Raw genomic sequence first — 18,205 nt, 5'->3', positions numbered from 1 at the left:
CTTCCGTGGCCATGCCACCAGATGGGCAGGACAGAGGCAGCCATGGAGTTGTGGCATCCACCAGGTGGGCAGGGCTGGCCTGGTGCCTTGACCCACATGGCACACACTCTGGCCTCACCAGGACGGCCAGAGCAGGTCAGGCCTCCCACCTCCCCTGCCCCAGGCTGTGGCTTCCTGCCAGGCACAGCCTGCCTGGCAGAGCCCTGTTCTTGGGGACAGGGACCCTGGTGCCCTTGTGGGTATTGTGTGTGGGCACTGATGGAGCACTGGATAAACTAGCCAGACTTTAACTCTGATTCACCACGAGGCTCTTGCTTCCATACAGAGGAGAGGCCTCCGGGGGGGCAAAGGTGGGGTGACCCCAGCAAGGATGGGAAGCAGCTCCCCAACTCCAGCAGGAGGGTGCCACCTCCTGCCACTCACTCCAGACTCCAAGTGCTGTCCCCTGACACTCATCCTGCCTTGGGAGAAAGGCCAGAGGAAGTGGTCCTGCTGAGGTCACCTTTGCCATGAATGGGCTCCCTGTCAGGCCCTGAGGTTACACTTTGGTCTCTGGGTGCAGGTGCCCCCAGAAGGCCCCCTCCCTGTCAGGTGGCCACATCCAAACAGCGCATTCCACTCCTGGCCTTGGTTCTCATGGATGCCCATACATGTCTGCCAGGCGGGCAAAGCGGGGGCCCCAGTCCCTGAGATAGTCATAGTCCTGGTCCTCGTCACCATGGCTGGACAGGATGGAGCTCAGCGTTCCTGCCACAGAGCCGTCCCCCTCGTAGTCATATATGAGAGCCGTGTCATAGGGTGGCACGCTGGGGTCAGTGTCCGCAGCCTCCAGGCCCTGCAGAAAGGCCCACAGAGCTTAGGACGGCAGAGGCCAGCTGGGAGCTGCCACACTCTTGTCGCAGCCAGGGGAGGTCTGCAGTAGCAGAGCACCCAGGGCACAGCAGGTTGAGAGGGCAGACCTCAGGCGGCAAGGCGGAAGGAGCCAGTCCTGGACCACGAGCAGCTGCCAGCACCTTGCAGGGAGTCACTCCTAACAGCACCAGCACTGTGCCTGCTGCTGCAGGGTGATGACTTTGCTGGGGCTTTGCATGACAGCAAATAGTGGACGTCTCCCTGCATGGCCCCCGTGGCTTTGCATGTTCTGGGCATCTGGCATGTGGCTTGGGAGTATCCAAATGGCTACTGTGATGTCTCAGCTGACCATGAAAGCAGGCCCAGGGATACTGATACCCACCCACCACTGTAGTGAGCCAGGGAAAGTCCAGCCTCTTAACCCACACAATGAGCTTCATAGATGGAGGACAAGGGCCACCTGGGTCCAAGTCCCGGCCAGTAGATGGCCAATCTCCCTTTGTCACGTAGAGACTGACACCACACTCCACCCCCAATGCTAAGCTTGGAAAGTGCCCACCCGGCCTGCGGGCCCTGCTGCAGCTCAGGCTTCCCCAAAGCCTGTCCAGGGTCCCACCAGTGAGTCCTCTCTGATCACCTGCAGCCTGGGGGCTAATATCCCAGGTGGACACACAGTGTGGAGACTGAAAGGCCCGTGAGCTCCCACGTATGCACCTGTGCCTGTGTGCTCACTCAAGGGTGTGCGTGTGGGCATGCACAGTTCCCCCTCTGACCTCCACACTCCCCAGGGCCACCTACGTCGCTGATGAAGCTGGCCATGTCCGCAGGGGTGGTGGGGAGCACGCGGTGTGGCTGGCAGGGCACGTGGCCAAAGGGAGCATCCCGGCGCAGGGGTGGCCGTCCCAAGGGGCGGCTCAGAGCCGGCAGTTCTGTAGGGTGGCGCAGCTGGTTTATGTCGTAGGCATCCTGGGAGCACAGGAAGTGCCATTAGGGAGGCACCGCGCGGCTCTGGGAAGGGCCCGTGCCCCATTCCTTGGGGAGCCCCTGGCCGGGGCTCAGCATTTCTGAGCCACCACCTTTGCTCCACTGACCTGGTCCTCCTCCCCGCCTCCCTGCTCGTCGTAGTTGAGGATGTTGTCCCGCAGGTCGTCCTGTAGCCCGCGCAGCAGACCCTTATCCCGCGGCGGCTGCTGGAACCGCGAGCGGAGCGCCTCGAGCAGGACCAGCACTGGGGCGAGCGGAGGGTGGTGACGTCGGGGCTGGGTGGGGGTGTGCAAGTCCACCCGAGGGAGGGCGGGCGGGGCGGGGCCCACATGTGGATCTAGGGGAGGGGCGGGTCCGCGTGGGCGGGGCACTCACGTAGCAGCAGGATGGCGCTGGCCAGCACGATGACCAGCGCGCCCAGGCTGACGCCCGCGCCCCCGGCCCGCAGCGCAGCGGCCCCCGGCAGGCAGGCGCCGTCAGGCCCACAGCGGCACACGGTCACGTTCAGTGGCTGCTCGCGCTCCTGGGGCGGCTGCCCAGAGTCCCGGAGCAGCAGGCTGAGGCGGTGCAGGCCCTCAGGGATCTGGTGCCGGGGCCGCAGGCGCGTGTGGCTCACTGGAGAGGGCCACTCTGTCAGCAGAGACCCTGGGGCCGCCCTACGTCCAAACAGCATCCGAACCCCTAGGCCTCGGTTTCCCGTCCACCCACTGGACATGAGAAGTCTGAAGATGTGGCCAGTGTCGCATGCCCTCCGTGCACCACCAGGTCCCAGGCCCTAGCTAGGGGACTCACCGTTAACCTGGCTGAGACTCCAGTTCCGGCTGAGCTCTGGGAACCTGGGGCTCAGCTGGAAAAGGAAAGGCGCCCCGTGTGGGGGCAGGTCCTCATCTGTGGCACCCAAGAGGAGGCCAGGCCCCTGGTCCGGTTCACTGCACAGGCTGCTGGGCGATGGAGGGGCCAGCACAGGTGCATGGTCGTTGACTTCCACAATCTCGATGGAGAGGGTGCCTGTGCCGGTGCTGGGTGGAGAGCCTGCAGGTATGCGGCAATAGGCTGGGTGCCCTGCCCCAGCCCACCACCCTCCCTTTGGGTGGAGCCCTGGGAGGAGAGAGGCCCAGCCAGGCCAGAGAGCCCTGAAGCCAGGCACAGAGCCCACTCACCGTCATCCAGGGCCAGGACGATGGCCCGGTACCAGCCGTCCTTGAGGAAGGGGGAGGCAGGGCTCAGCACGCGCTGGGTCTGCACCCTGCCTGTGGCTCTGTCCACCTGCAGCCAATCCTCGGGATCATAGTCCTTGGAATAGCTGTGGTGGAGAGGAGTGGAACCTACCAGGACATCCTGGAACGGGGTCACGCAGACATACACTGCAGACCCGACGACACAGCCATGCACACATGCACCTCGCGTGTTGCACACACGCACACCCCCAGGCCGGGCATATGCACCCACAACAGCACTCTGGGGGCCTGGGTGCAGAGTCCCTTCCACAGCCCGAGGGGTGTTTCTGCCCCAGCCAGATGAGGAAGCTGAAGCTCAGAGAAGGCCAGCAGCTACCCAGAGCCTTGAGCAACAGCCTGAACTCAGTCCTGGTCAGTGCCAGGTGTGTACAGAAGCCCCGTGGTGGCAGACAAGCACACTGGGCCAGGTCAGCAGGGGGTGAGTTAAAACACTCCCAACCAGGCCTGCAGGAGCTGGGGCCCACCAGCACAGACAGAGTGGACATTCAGAGGTCACTGGGAACAGATGTGGCCAGGTCCACAGGAACACCTAGAGCCCTGCCCTGCCCCAGGGGACACAGGACAGCAGGGCCCCAGACCCCACGGAATGCACACGGACAATCTCTCCGCCTCTGCCTCAGAGCCAGGGCACCCTCCCAGGGCAGCGCATTCACACCTGGTCCCCAGGGACCCAGGAGGCCCACCTGATTCTTTGCAGCTGCTGTGTGTCAGGGTCTCTGGCAGAGAAGAGGGCCACAGGGGTTCCTGGGGGTGCCCCCTCAGCCAGGCTGGTCCGCAGTGGGCTCTCCGGGAACACAGGGGCCTCGTTGGTATCCTGCACCCTCACGCTGACCCTGGCCTGGCCCCGCTGAGCCCGGGGGGCAGCTGCCTGCAGTGGGGCCTCGTTCTGCACGGTCACCATGAGCTCATAGTGCTCACGGCTCTCGTGGTCCAGGGGCTGTGGAAGGAGGAGAGGCCACCCACTCTGGGTGCAAGTCCAGGCACCTAACAGGGCTCCTGGGGGGCACTCCTTGGGCCCGTCCCAAGAGCATGTGTCCCCTTCATCCCCTTTTAACCTTGACAGGTCAAAACTATGCAGGACTAAAAGTCTCAAAGGATAATACCAACACAACAAAATGAACTTGTTGGGGGTGGTGTGTCCGTCTTGTGTGTCAGAGCAGACCACAGCCGCCCAAGGCCAAGCAGACTTCTCTGTGCAGGACCTGGTGGATGGGATCAGCTGATGCTGAGCAGAGAAACCATCCTGGCTCCTGGTGGGCCCTCCCTATGTAGGTAAGGCCTTGAGAGCAAAGCACTTTGTCTCTGAGGACAAAGAAATTCTGCTGCCTGAGTGAGTTTCCAGTAGCCCCAAAGGCACAAGTCAGTTTCTTGCAAATCAGTTTCTTTCTCCTTCCTGATTGAACCCAGGGGCCTGCATATGCTCCACCACAGAGCTACAGCCCCAGTCTCACAGAAAGTTCTCTACTGCATCAAGGTTGAGATGTGCCTGTCCACAGACAAGTGTGCACGTGCACGCGTGTTTCTGTGTGGCTCCTGCTGACTCTGCTTGCCTGGGAGCACTGGGACTGACACAGGCAGCACACAGACGTGGATCACAAGCACGAGACAGGACGACTGGCAGCTCCCTCGGCCTGCTGCCCCGGGGTCAGGGCGCCCTGGGCCCTGCAGTCCCAGCAGGCTCTGCCCTCCACTGCTCTCACCCCAGGACGCAGGCGAGACCAGGAGGTCAGCAGACACTGCAGGCAGGAGCCCAGGAGAGCTCAGGATGGGGGCGTGCAGGGTGCGTGGTCCACACCTCTGCCAGGGCAAGGTGTGCACATGACCGGGGCCTCTCACCTTCACCACTGACAGCACGCCCTCGTTGGTCTTGGGGTCAGTGCGAATGGTGAACTGTCCTTCCGGGTCCCCTTCCAGGATGGTGAACCTGGCCACCCAGTTGGGGGAGCCAGGTAGGTCCCTGTCTTCCACCTCAAGGCGTCCTACATCCACTCCACTGATGGCCTCTGCAGCCTCCATGGACAACTAGGGGGACCAGCTGGTTACCCATGGCTGGCCATGCCATGCCACCTCCCTGGGGACACCCTTCCTCCCTCAAGCCCGCTCTGCCACCACCACCGTGTGTCCTGGGTTGTTTCCAGAGTCACTATCCATGTGTGCCACCTTCCCCCAAAGGACAGGGCTGGCTGCTCCCCCAGGAGACGCTCCTTGCATGGCCACTTCTCCCTCTCCCACTTGCAGCGCCTGTCCTGGTGGACCCTCACACTTGGTCGGGTTCCTGGCTCAGGACCGTCCTGAGAGGCAGGCCAGCCCCCATCCTCTCGCAGACCCACCCAGGGCCAGTGGGGCAGGGGCAGCACCTGGTCCCTGGTGAACTCGGGAGCGTTGTCATTGACATCGTCCAGGGAGATGATGGCGGAGGCCGTGGCGGTGAGGCCCTCTCCAGACATGTCGGCCACCTGCAGCGTCAGGTTGTACACGGCCACCACCTGAGGATGTGACATGGGCTAGAAGATCTGGCTGGCTACCAGAGGGACGGGAAGGGGCGGGGGCCAGCTGCCTACAAGCTCAGCCTGTGCAGGGACCTGGTGGTGTCAGAAGCCCCAGCCGGCTCTGGGCACCCCCAGCACATGGGGTTCAGCAACACCCTCGGCCTTGACCTCGGCCCTAGCCTGTGAGCGGACCAGGGGTCAGCTGTGCTGTGGGGCCCACTGGGCATAGAGGGGCACTAATGAATGGGTCCCAGGCCAGAAGCCTGGCTGACAGGGCAGCAGGGTCCCACAGAGGAAGGACGGACAGACGCTGTCAGTCAGAGTGAGGGACGAGCACCATGTGCCACACAGGGCTGGAGCCCTGCTGGAGGGGACAGAGCACACTGCAGGTGTCCCCACCCCTGGGCCTCACTGAGGGGGAGTCCTGCTGGAGGGGACAGAGCACACTGCAGGTGTCCCCACCCCTGGGCCTCACTGAGGGGGAGTCCTGCTGGAGGGGACAGAGCACACTGCAGGTGTCTCCACCCCTGGGGCCTCACTGAGGGGGAGTCCTGCTGGAGGGGACAGAGCACACTGCAGGTGTCCCCACCCCTGGGGCGCACTGAGGGGGAGTCCTGCTGGAGGGGACAGAGCACACTACAGGTGTCCCCACCCCTGGGGCGCACTGAGGGGGAGTCCTGCTGGAGGGGACAGAGCACACTGCAGGTGTCCCCACCCCTGGGCCTCACTGAGGGGGAGTCCTGCTGGAGGGGACAGAGCACACTGCAGGTGTCCCCACCCCTGGGGCGCACTGAGGGGGAGTCCTGCTGGAGGGGACAGAGCACACTACAGGTGTCCCCACCCCTGGGGCGCACTGAGGGGGAGTCCTGCTGGAGGGGACAGAGCACACTGCAGGTGTCCCCACCCCTGGGCCTCACTGAGGGGGAGTCCTGCTGGAGGGGACAGAGCACACTGCAGGTGTCCCCACCCCTGGGCCTCACTGAGGGGGAGTCCTGCTGGAGGGGACAGAGCACACTGCAGGTGTCCCCACCCCTGGGCCTCACTGAGGGGGAGTCCTGCTGGAGGGGACAGAGCACACTGCAGGTGTCCCCACCCCTGGGGCGCACTGAGGGGGAGTCCTGCTGGAGGGGACAGAGCACACTGCAGGTGTCCCCACCCCTGGGCCTCACTGAGGGGGAGTCCTGCTGGAGGGGACAGAGCACACTGCAGGTGTCCCCACCCCTGGGCCTCACTGAGGGGGAGTCCTGCTGGAGGGGACAGAGCACACTGCAGGTGTCCCCACCCCTGGGCCTCACTGAGGGGGAGTCCTGCTGGAGGGGACAGAGCACACTGCAGGTGTCCCCACCCCTGGGGCGCACTGAGGGGGAGTCCTGCTGGAGGGGACAGAGCACACTGCAGGTGTCCCCACCCCTGGGGCGCACTGAGGGGGAGTCCTGCTGGAGGGGACAGAGCACACTGCAGGTGTCCCCACCCCTGGGCCTCACTGAGGGGGAGTCCTGCTGGAGGGGACAGAGCACACTGCAGGTGTCCCCCCCCACCCCGGGAGGCACCCACAGGCTGTGGGCACGGCCTCTGCTGCCTGGCGGATGCCCCAGACAGTGCCAGAGGCGCCCACAGGAGTCCTCCTGGGTCTGGGCAGCCTCCTTCCTCTGCCTTGGGGGGCAGCTGGGGGTGGGTAGAGCAGAGGCCCGGGCACCTCACCTCGCGGTCCAGCCCCACTTGCACGGTGCGGATCTCGCCCGTGTGCTCATCGATGCTGAAGAGCCCGGTGCTGCCCTGCTCCAGGATGGAGTACCGCAGCGCAGCGTTGTCCGTGTCGGGGTCGTCGGCATCCGTGGCCTCAGCCCTGGTCACGTAGGTGCCTGGGGGGGACAGGGAGGCATGGGCGGACGCCCCCAGGGCTGCCGTGGGGATCTGGACCGACGGCTGGCCACAGATCAGGCCTAGAACTTGCTGCCCGCTGAGGCTTACTGCGCACAGGAGCCCTCACATCCAGGATGCTCCCGCTGGCCCTGCAGCCCACCTGGACTTGTGAACTCCACCACTGAAGGAGCGGTGGGCAGGGCTGGTCGCAGAGGCTCAGGTGCCAGGTGAGAGCAGCACCCTGGGGGGCCCAGCCCCAGGGAGGCGTGGGTACAGGGGTGCCGAGCCGAGCCAGCACTGAGGAGCCCCGGGGCGCTAGCTCGCCAGGGCCTGAGGTGCTGCGACAGACCGAGGCCCGAGGCAGGGCCCTGCTTCCTGATTTACCCACAGTTCCCTGCAGCTCAGGGGTAGGAGCCTTAAGCCAGGGAGGCAGAGTGACAAGGACAGGCTTCCACACACCCTGGGGCAGCTCAGCCAGCAAATCTTTGCTGTGCGTGTCTCAAGATCCACGTGTTCAATGCACGGTGGCAAATGTCAGCCACCATCCAGCCCAGGAGGGGCCACACCTGAGCGTACAGAGCTCCTGACCAGGTAAATGCTGGTGAAGCCACGGGCAGCACTGGGCAGGTGTCTTGGAGCACAGGCTGGCATCCTGGAAGGCCTGGGTGCTCTCCGGCCAGCCAGTGGGTGGACACATCCTGGACCGGGGAGCCAGGTTTCTGCCATCAGGACATCAGGACAACGGCCAAGGGTCTAGAAGGACCCTGAGTTTGGAAGCAGCGGGGCCGCTGGGAGCTGGCGTGTTGTGTGTGCCCTGCACACACACGGCCTCACACCCGTCCGCACGCGTGTTACAGACAGGCATGTTTCCCAGCCACAACTGTTAGAGAGGCCCAGACAGCAAGTGGCTCGATGGCCCACTGACCACATCCGGACACCAGTGCTGGAGGGGCGGTGTGCAGAACAAGGGCTCCTCGGGCCACAGAAGCAACGTGGCAAGCTGGGCACACCTGGAGGGAGCGCCCAGATGGCGGGGAGCCGCCTGCCAAGTGGAAGGGGGGTCCAAACTACCCTCCCCACCACCCCAGGTTCAGGGGCCTCCAGTGGAGGACGGGGCTGGGAGTCACACAGGCTCCACCCAGAGAAGAACCGGCACCCACCTGCACCCAGTGACAGGTAGATCTGTGCCCCAAGGCCACAAGGTCACCCCCCAGGAACACAGGGCCCAGGTCATGTCACCACCCCGACCCGGTGCTCCAAGACACCAGTGTCTAGAGGAACTAGAGGCTGAGAATCTGCTCCCATTAAGAGGATGGGTCCCGGACTCCAGGGTGGAGCTTGCTGGTGGGTCCTGCAGAAGCAGACCCTGAGCTGCCTGCTGCTGGGGTTAAGGGCCTGGGCACCCAAGCCCACCCTGCAACTCACCCCCAGGGCATCTGGGGTACACTGATGCTCCTCTTTCCATAGAACAGGAGCAAGAGAGCCACAAAGACACAGAGAAGAAAAGAGCTGAACTTGCCAGGTGGGGTGTGCCCGCCTGTGATGGGGGAGGCTGAGGCAGGAGGATCTCAAGTTCAAGGCCAGCCTCAGCAATTTAGCAAGACCCTAAGCAACTCAGTGAGACTCTGTCTCAAAATAGAAAGGGATGAGGATGTGGCTCAGTGGTAGAGCGCCCCAGTTCAGACCCTGGAACAAAAACAATCAAAAAACGAAACCAAAGTAACCCAAAAAAAGGAACAACGAAGAAAAAGACAAAGGGAACAGAGCTGCACCTGACGGGTTCCCAGAACAGGGCATGGCCAGGGCCAGCGTATGGCCACGGTCCCAGGAGCCCCCGATACAGGGTCTGGGCCCTGCTGCCAGTGGGGTCTCCCTGAGCACACAGGAAGGGTGAGACCACCACACACACAGGCGAGGGCACCCACCGACAGACAGCGGGGCGTGGGGACTGGCGCAGCACCCTGGGAAGCGCCCAGAGGCCCTGCATGCTGAGGCTGGCAGGCAGCTCTGGTGGCCGCTGAGTAAGGTGCGGGGCCTGGTGGAGGCAGGGTGGCCCACACCCAGGTGCGGAGCTCGGAGAGGAAGGAAGCCAGGGCCCAGGGCCACCCGGGGCACAGACGTGACCCAGCACCCTCTTGTCAGGAATGTCATTATTTTGCAGGGCATGGTGGTCACACCTGTGATCCCGGCATGAGGACACCCTGAGGAGACCCTGGCTCATGGGGCTGGGAGTGAGATTCCGTGGTGAGCACCCAGGTTCAGGGCCTCAGGAGAAGGAGGGACCTCGGGGAAGGGACACCTGATGAAGGCTGTAGAGCAGGTGTGGTATGGAGGATCCTGGGCTCTGATCTTGGTTTTGCTGCGAGCGTTATTACTGATCGCATGCAGAAATGCCCGGTGCCAGGCCTGCTGGGCAGCTCAGGACACGGAGGCAGAAAGAGGAAGAAGCTGAAACGCTTCGCACGTCCTTGTGATGTGTGCACAGGGATTCCCTGAGACTCTCCTGCAGGCCTGAGATTGTTCCAGAATTCAAAAAAAGCAAAAAGTTGTCACTTTGAATCTTGAAAAGCAAAAAATGGTGTGACACAGAATCAACGTGGGCTGACGCCAATCAGCTCCTCCAACCTCCTGCAGGCCCGAGGCTCCCTGGGGCCTGGCCATGCTGGGGAGCCTCTGGGCACATGGGCAGTGGGCTACCTGGGCTGAACCGACCCTGAGAGGTCCCTTTACGCCGTGCTGGGCCTGAGCCCAGGGCCTAGTGCACGCCAGGGACAGCCTGAGATGCCAGCTCAAGGAGACCCTGCACTGAGGGCCTCCTGAGGCCTCTCCTGGGTGGCTGCCGGGGACCTGGCCGGCCTCACCTGGGGCGGCGCCCTCCAGCACGTGACCGGTGAACGCCTCCTGCAGGAAGACCGGCCGGTTGTCATTCTGATCCACAACCACGATCTCCAGGTCGGTGGGGTCCTCCAAGGTGGATCCTCCCAGGTCCAGGGCAAAAGCCCTTAGCTGTCCACACAGAGGGCAGGGCTGGCGCTGCAGTCCTCGGGCCACGCAGGCGAGGCCCGGGCTGCAGCCAGTGAGTGTCCCCTGAGGGAGCTTGCCGTCCCCACCACCCGCCTCCCCTCTTGCCCGACCCCAGGAAGCCACAGCTGCCCACGTGTGCCCGGAGCAGGGCCCCACCAGGCTTCCCAGCCCCTCCTCCTGAAATGACTTCCAACTCCGCTGCCCAGGCGTGGGCCACCGCCTCTCCTCCTTTGGAGAAGGGCCTGCTGCGATTCCCAGGTGAGGAGGACTCTCATGCTGGCCCCGTGGCAGGCACCTCTCCCAGCTCCTTGGGGGCCAAGGAGGGGAAGCCCTTGAGGCCAGAAGGGCAACAGGGAGAGGCCCTGTCCCCCCAATAACAAGAGCTCTCCCAGGACCCCCTGCGTGGGAGGCAGCCAGTTCCCACATCTGGGGAAGGATCCAGGGCGGCCAGGAGGGAAGCAGCTGCAAGCCCTTCCCCCGACAGCCCCGCAGGGCCCTGTGAGGGTGGCCAGCTGCCGTCTGCAGGAAGCTGACCTGCCGGCCGCCGGCCCACCTGGAGGAGGCACCTCACCTTCCTCTGCAGGGGTGGCCCTGGCCAATCCCATCCCCAAGAACAGTCGCCGCTGCGAGGACTGGCTCTTGGGGATTCTTGAACATGTCCACCTCACCAAATGGAACCAGGCTTGTCCACCCTCTGGAGGCCCACCAGCCCCCCGCAGGCCCTGGGCACTCCCCTCTGTGAAGGGGGAACACCTCAGGCTGCAGGACTAGGTCCCCAACCCATCCCCAAAGAGCTCAAGATCCAGCCAGCCTCGGCCCTGCCAGACTGGAGCCTGGGCCTGGGCAGAGGCTGAGGGTAGGCCCCACCCTGAAGCGGTCCGTCTCCTCCCTGTCCAGCATAGCGTTGAGGAACACCCGTCCAGTGAACTTGTCGATGGAGAAGACGCCGCGGGGCTCCTCGTCCACCCCGGGCCCCTGGATGCTGTAGATGACGCTGCCCAGCTGCTGCTTGTCCGACTTGATCTGCAGGCGGGAGAGGCTGGGAGAGGCCGGCGGAGACTGCCCCCAACCCCCAGGGTCCCCCCAGGGAAAGAGGATGGGCTGGAGGGCAGCTTGGCATGGCCCACAGTCCTGAGCCCTGTCCTGGGCACAGCCCCTGAGTGTCTGTGGGGACCCGTCTCCAGGACCTCCTGGGGCCTGGTGAGTGAAGGACGAGAGAGGAGGGCCTTCCCGAGCCCTCTCCCACTGCCTGCTGGGCCCGGTCAGCAGGACACCTTTAGGGAATGGGGACACTGGGTGCCTACGCCTCCAGGACCCACCAGGATGAGCCAGTCTCCTCCAGGGCCTCTACCCTCACCTGCACCAGGGGGTACGGGAGCCGCTTGTGATTCTCTGACACGCTGATGGGCGGGATGACCCAGGCTCTCCGGACGCGGCCCAGCGCAGAGGCGGGGCGCCAGGGGTACAGGGTGCTGGGCTGCAGCCCAGCTACCCCCTGGGACAGGCCAAGGCTCTGCAACCAAGACGAGCTATGGTCAAGCAGGAGGCTCTTGGTGGTGGCTTCCACACTACCTGGCTGCATCCCTGGAGGGCACAGGTGGAGGGCCCAGCAGGCACACCCCCAAGTGCTGAGCCCCAACCCCCGGGAATCTGGGCCACCTTCATGGTGGCCCCGGCCCCTGGGGGTTGTTTCCTGGTAGGTGGTTGGTAGGAGGGTGGGGGCATGAGGGACCCCACTGCGCCCAGAGCAGACTCAGGTGCCCCTGGCGGGGAGAGGGCTCAGTGGGGCCCAGGAAGGGCCCTCCTAGGCCCTTCCACTTTGTGCCCAGCCACAGCCAAGATGGAGCTGCCCCCAGGAGGACGTGGCTGGGAGAGAAGGGGGAGGAGCCGCAGCGGGTGGGCTGGAGACCAGCACTAGAACTCAGCCTCCCAGGAACCCGTGGGCAGGGGGCTTGGAGGGCAGGGTGGGCAGGGCACCCTCCCCCAAGGTTGGCCGTCAGAGGCAGGGGTCAGGGGGCGACATGGCCATCCCATCCTCCCACAGCTCGGAGGGGCAGGGAGGGTGGTGGGTGCAGAGGGGCTGGGCCAGGAGGGGGCTGGCTGGGTTTGGCACCGTCCTCCCCGAGCACTCGGCAGGGCAGGGGCACGCAGAGGTCACCAGCCTGCCAGCTCCCCGCCTGCGGGCCTGGGCCTTCTCCTCTGCTCCTCCCTCCCAGTCCAGTGGCACTTTTTCTGATGCTGGAACTTCCTGGGTGTGAGCGACCCACGACCACAGCTGGGCAGGGCCAGGGAGCCCTGGGCTGGGGCCCGGCGCCAGCGGGTGCTGTGGTTTCAGCTCTCTTCAGCAGAAGCGGCTGCACCAGGCCCGGTGCCCAGCGCTCGCAGGCCCAGCCTCAGCGAGGTGGCCGAGGCCTGGGGTCCACACCTGCTCTCCCCAGCCTTGTCTGCAGGACCTGAGGGCTCCCTGGGAGGAGGCCCAGGCTGCTGCCAACTTGGCTCTCTGCCTCCACCAGTGCAGGAGGGGTGCCCGCCCCCATGCCCTTCCCTTCCACTTTGTGCCCAGCCAGAGCCAAGATGGAGTTCCACCTGTGCCCGCACCCAGGGAGGTCCCTGCCGGGTGACAGAGGCGTCAGCAGCCCTGGTGAGGACTCACAGGCGACCTGCTCCCCTTCCCTCTGTGACACAGGGAGCATGGGGCAGAGTGGGCCAAACCAAGGTCACCCTCCTCCCTGCAGGACACCCTGCCCAGCCCCCCTCCTAACAACAGGGGACAGTGCTCCCTGCTGCCACCCTCTGGGTGGGTGGACGCCTGCACCCTGGCTTCCCCTCACAGGACTGCAGTCTGTGGGGCTGGGACACAGGGCCAGGCCTCAGGAGGACAGCACCCAGGGGCTGCCTTAGGGCCAGGTCACGAGGGAGAAGCCACAGAGCCAGGTGACCTAACTGTGACCTAACTGCCTCCTGCGTGCCTCCTGCGCCCACCCCGTCGGCAACCTGTCCCCACCCAGTGCCAGGGGCTCCGTCCTGCAGCCCTTGCCTACGCCCTGTGCTGGCAGAGTGACACATGGCAGCGATATCCCAACAGAAGCAGCCTCCTGGAGGCCTGAGCCCCCACTGGCAGGACCTCAGGACCCTCCTCCAAGGCCCTTCCAGGGCAGTAGAGCTGCCAGGGCTCTGGTCCTTGCACCCATTGCCCCTGGGAGTCCAGAGAGGAGTGGACCCTCTTCGTAGATGGCAGGCTGGCGGGGACAGGCTAGGGTGCTCAGGCCTGAGGCCTGTCGGCCACTCTCCCGCCCCAGAGGCACTCTGAGGCTGACAGATGGCAGTGCTGGCCTCTGAGCCTGCCAAAGCTGGCCAAGCACAAGCCACTTCCAGGTCAGGGCCACATTCCTGCCAAGCGCAAACCTGCTGCCCGGCATGGGGGTCTCTGTCACAGCGAGCCTCCCTGGACCAGTTTAGTGCTGGGACCTAGAGTGGGCCCTCCTCTCCTTTGTCCCCCGTGGTCCTCACGACCCCCAGAAAGCAGGTGACCACCCACGTCAGCTCCAGAAGTCTGACCCCCTTGGTTCAGAGGGGCACGCTCAGCAGGAACCTGGTGACCGAGGGGCTCAAGGTCTGTGCATGCTCACGTGGCGGGGGCCACTCGGCCCGGCCTGGGCTGCCAAACCTGGGCTGGTGCCCCACCCCGCCAGCCGCCTTGTTGGATGCCCACTGACTTGCCCTGGCCAGGTATGGTCAAGGCAGAGGCTGGACCCAGAGTTCTGGGTCCCCAGCCTGTCCACAGCCCAAGTTCACAAGGTCAGCAGAACCACAGAGCCCTGGCAGGGCCGCTGGCTCAGGTCAGAAGCCATGATGGGTGTGGGTGGGTGACTAGTGGCCAGCCAACGCCCGCTCCCAGGGGCATCCGAGCGGCTTACTCCCTGCCCTGCCCCCACAAGATGTGGCTGGCTGAAGGCAAGGCCTGGGCAAAGCCACATGGACACAGCCAGCTCACAGAGACCCCACACCTGGGCCAGGGGACAAAAGGGACATCTTGTGGATGTGTGCTCCTGGGCTGCTGCCCACTCCTGTTCCCCACGCCAAACCAGATCAACAGACATCATGGACCCTCTTCCCAAGTAGGTGCCCACGGTACCCCCGAGCTCTGAGCTTGTTCTTAGCCAAGAGCCTGGACAGTGTGGAAGCCCTGGGAACACCAGGACACTGCCCCAGTCCTAGCTGCTGGGTCAACTCCCTCCTGGGGTCTGTCCCTGGACCTCAAAGAGCCAAAAATGACCAAGCTCCTGCCATGTGCCAAGTGTCCGCTCTGGCCAGGCAACTCTGCTGAGAGGCAGGGACACCAGCAATTCCTGGTGACCTGAGGGGAGTGTGTCCAGCCCAGCTAGGCCCCGAGCCTGGACAGAGGTGCTGGGCACTGGGGAGTAGGACCAACAGTGAGAAAAGAGAAAGCCAGATGCCCCCCCCTCAGCAGACAGAGCCAGTGGCCTCTTGGGCTCCTATAAGCCACTGTCAGGGGTCCAGTGGTGGACAGGAAAGGAGAACAGGGCCTGGGCTGGCTGGACGCTGCCTGGTATGTCTGGCTCTCTCCTCAGTGTGCGCTGGTGGAGCAGAGGAGGGGCAGCTCAGTCATCCCACCCTGCACAGCTGAATGCCCCAGCGTGGGCCCGGGTGGGTGGGCTTGGGAAAGGCACAAGAAGCCCTGGTCCTGCCTCCCCACAAGCTTCTCGGGCCGAGCCCCTCCCCCCAGGCTGGAATCCATGGCCATCCTGTTCCTGGATGGCCAGCATGTCAGGAATGGCCCAGCTGTTGGCCCGGCCAGGGTGGCCCCAGCCTCTCCCCTGCGGGCCCCACCTCTCCAGCTGCTGCAGGCTTCAGAGGAGGGTGAGGAGGGGTGACAGGGCTGGCAGCTGCTCTCTCCCATCAGCATGGCCCTGCCCCCCGGCAGCACAGACCCTGCAGGGCCCACACCACAGAGCTGCCTGCCTTGGGCGCCATGTGGAGCTGGGTGGACAGGCCAGGGGTCGGGGGCAGCTGAGCAGGCCTGCCTGCCCTGGGGAGCACCAGGCCTGCTGTGGAGGCCCTGTCCCTCTAACAACCCTGGGGCCCCATGCCCAGACTCAGGCGAGGGCATCCCGGGCAGCTTGTGGGGTTTCTGAACCATCTGTCCCCATTCCCTGTCCTCCCCCAGCAGGGTAGGGTCCCAGGTACAGGACCAGTCGCTAGGGACAGCATGCAGTGGGCAGGGCCGACAAGGGCCAGTGGTGAACACACAGTCCAGCCCCCTGCTGTCCCCTGGGGCTCAGAGTTCAGGTTCTAGAGGGGTTCTGTGTGGGGAGAGCTGGGACCCACTGGAGATAGCCCTGCGGGTCAGGCCTGGCCAGCCTGGGGCTCGCAGAGCTGAGGGAGGAGTGACAGGGTCCTGGCCCCAGGACCAGATGGCTGGACCAGGTGGGCAAAAGTCTGGAGCTGAGCAGGTGGGGAAGCATGACAGGGTCCTCACATTTTGGTGGGTTGGAAGCACCCCTTAAACAAGAGCTGATCGGCCATGCTGCCCGACCTACTTGGGGGCCTCCCGCTCCTGAGCAGGGGGTTTGCAGCAGGAGCCTGGGACGAGGCCTCTGGAGTGGGAAGCAGAATCCAACCCAGCCTCTCCCCTGGGGCCTGGGGCCTTGGAAAGGCTGATACCCAAACCCAAAGGCGCTGGACCCCCAGGGTCCTCCAAGCCAGCTCCAGCCTTGGGTGCCAGCAGTGGGGCGTGGGCAGGAAGCTGTCTGTGAGGAGACTCTAGGGTGTGCAGGCATCCAGGCCTGCAGAGAGGCAGGGTGTCCATGCCTAGGGCTGGACAGAGGCTGGAGGGTGAGGTCTAGGCAGCCAGGCTGTGCTGGGCTGCTGTCTCCATGCAGTGAGGTGTGAGGGCCCGCAGCGGGGAGGTGGCTGGAGCTGAGAGGCTAGTGCCTGCGGAGCAGCTGCTGGAGGGGCCGACTGGCCAGGCACCTGGTCAGCTGTCAGGGTCTGAAACCTGAGCTGGCCAGCCAAACTGCAAGGCTTATGGGAATTTGAGGGAGCCAGGAAACCCCTGTGGTGGGTGCTGTGAAGGGACCTACTCTCCTCACCATGTCCAGCACCCCGGACCACCCTAGAGCAACCCCAGTGACTGATGGTGAACAGTGCTGGCCCTTCGTGTTCACACCCTTCACATCTAAGAGGCAGAGACTGTCCACAGCCAGGTCCCAATCATGCTGGGCCCTGGGCTCTGGCAGGGGCCACCGAAGCCATATCCTCGCTCTAGGCTCAGCCCAGTGCCACTAGCAACCTAGAACACGAAAGAGGTGTCTCAGTGGAGGGAATGGCCAGAGTGGGGAGAGCGGGCCAGAGGCTGTGTGCCTGCCACCTGTCCTGTGCCCAAGTTGGGGAGACCAAGGTACCATGGGTGGACAGAAGTTTGTGGCCCTCAGGCCTGATCCACTCCAGCAGCTGCAGAGTTTCCAGGGAGACAATAGGCACTCCAGCTGTCCCACGGTGGGACACAGCCGCCATGTGGACAGGCTGTGTTAGGACCCAGCTCCCTGGCCCAGGCATTCCTGCAGGAGAGGTAAGGTCCAGGCCAGAGTGTGGAGAACAGAGCCTGCAGATGCTGGCCAGGGTTATAGGGGTGGGGGGTTCAGTCCCCACCAACACCTGATTGGGACTCCTGCTGCTCCCAGCAGAAGATTGGCCATGGCCACCCCGACAAGGGGGCAGGTTGGAGGAGTCTCTGCCCTGCACCTCCAAAGGGAAGGGCCGATAGGTGGTCTGCACCTGCCCTTCAGCTTGGTTCCCCAGTACTGGCCAGTCCACTCTTTTTCCAAGGGAGACAGGTGGCACTCCCTCTGGGAAGCCCTGGCCGGGGTTATCCCACCTCCCGCAGGGCCTTGCAGAGTGCGACCCACCTGGGCACCCACCCCCAGCCGGCAGCTCTCAGTCCCTAGAAGATGGCCAGGGCCAGTGGTCCTGGAGAGAAACTGCACCGCACGCTGGGGAGGAGGGTCCCGGCCCTGGGCCGCCTTACCTGGGACAGCAGCCCGAGGGCAAGGAGGAACGTGGCGTCCATCGGGGCCAGCCAGAAGCTACCAAGGCAAAAGTGTCCGGCTCGGCGGCGGCGGCCGGGGTGGCGCCTCCTGCTCCAGACTGAAGAGCGCGGCCCGGCTGAGTGACAGCGCAAGTGCCCGGGCGGCCGGCCGAGGGGCAGCACGTGTGCAGTGGGGCGGGGCCAGGCAGGAAGAGGGCCGGGCCGGAGCCTGAGTGACAGCACGTGTGTGGTGGGGCGGGGCCTGGCGGGAGAGGGGCGGGGCCTAAGTGAATGGGCGGGGCCTGGCGGCGGAAAGGGCGGAGCCAGGGCCTGAATGACATGTGGGGGCCTGAGCTCCAGAGAGGCAAGAGTGGAAGGAGAAGGGAGCCTGTCAGGGAAGGCTGGGGTTGGGCGGCTGGGTGAGGCTCAAGCCGTCTTCATTCCCTGCGCTTAGAGTCACCAGGATGCTCCTGCCTGTTCCCCCTGCCTGCAAGGCTCCTTCCTCCACCATCCCCAAGGCTTCCTTTGCTGATCCTTGCCTTCAGGGTTTTGGTCCAATGGCAAGGACCTCAGCACTGGTCAGGAAAGGCCCCCTGGGAGGTGAGGGTAGCTATGGGGCACCTTGGGGCTCATTTCAGGCAGAGGCGCTATCCCACGAAAGGCTTGGATGGAGTGGGAGGGAGGCTGCAGAGGGACTGGCCTGTGGT

The 18,205-nt window shown here is 64.6% G+C and overlaps 1 protein-coding gene across 1 annotated transcript; it reads right to left on the bottom strand.

Moving 5' to 3' along the window:
* Positions 1 to 295: 295 nt before the first annotated feature.
* On the bottom strand, positions 296 to 17,634 carry Cdh15 (cadherin 15). The gene is made up of 14 exons (XM_026401867.2): positions 17,499 to 17,634; positions 11,808 to 11,963; positions 11,318 to 11,473; positions 10,288 to 10,432; positions 7,265 to 7,425; positions 5,432 to 5,560; positions 4,911 to 5,096; positions 3,758 to 4,011; positions 2,997 to 3,139; positions 2,629 to 2,868; positions 2,212 to 2,451; positions 1,944 to 2,080; positions 1,651 to 1,818; positions 296 to 835 (listed from the first exon to the last, which is right to left on the bottom strand). The coding sequence occupies exons 1-14, from the start codon at positions 17,538 to 17,540 to the stop codon at positions 635 to 637; spliced, it is 2,358 nt and encodes a 785-aa protein (XP_026257652.2). The 5' UTR covers positions 17,541 to 17,634; the 3' UTR covers positions 296 to 634.
* Between the last annotated feature and the right edge of the window lie 571 nt (positions 17,635 to 18,205).

This window comes from Urocitellus parryii, chromosome 15 (assembly GCF_045843805.1).
Source record: "Urocitellus parryii isolate mUroPar1 chromosome 15, mUroPar1.hap1, whole genome shotgun sequence".
Taxonomy (NCBI): domain Eukaryota; kingdom Metazoa; phylum Chordata; class Mammalia; order Rodentia; family Sciuridae; genus Urocitellus; species Urocitellus parryii.
Note: the sequence above shows the minus strand (reverse complement) of the source record. Positions and strands in the feature narration are given on the sequence as shown.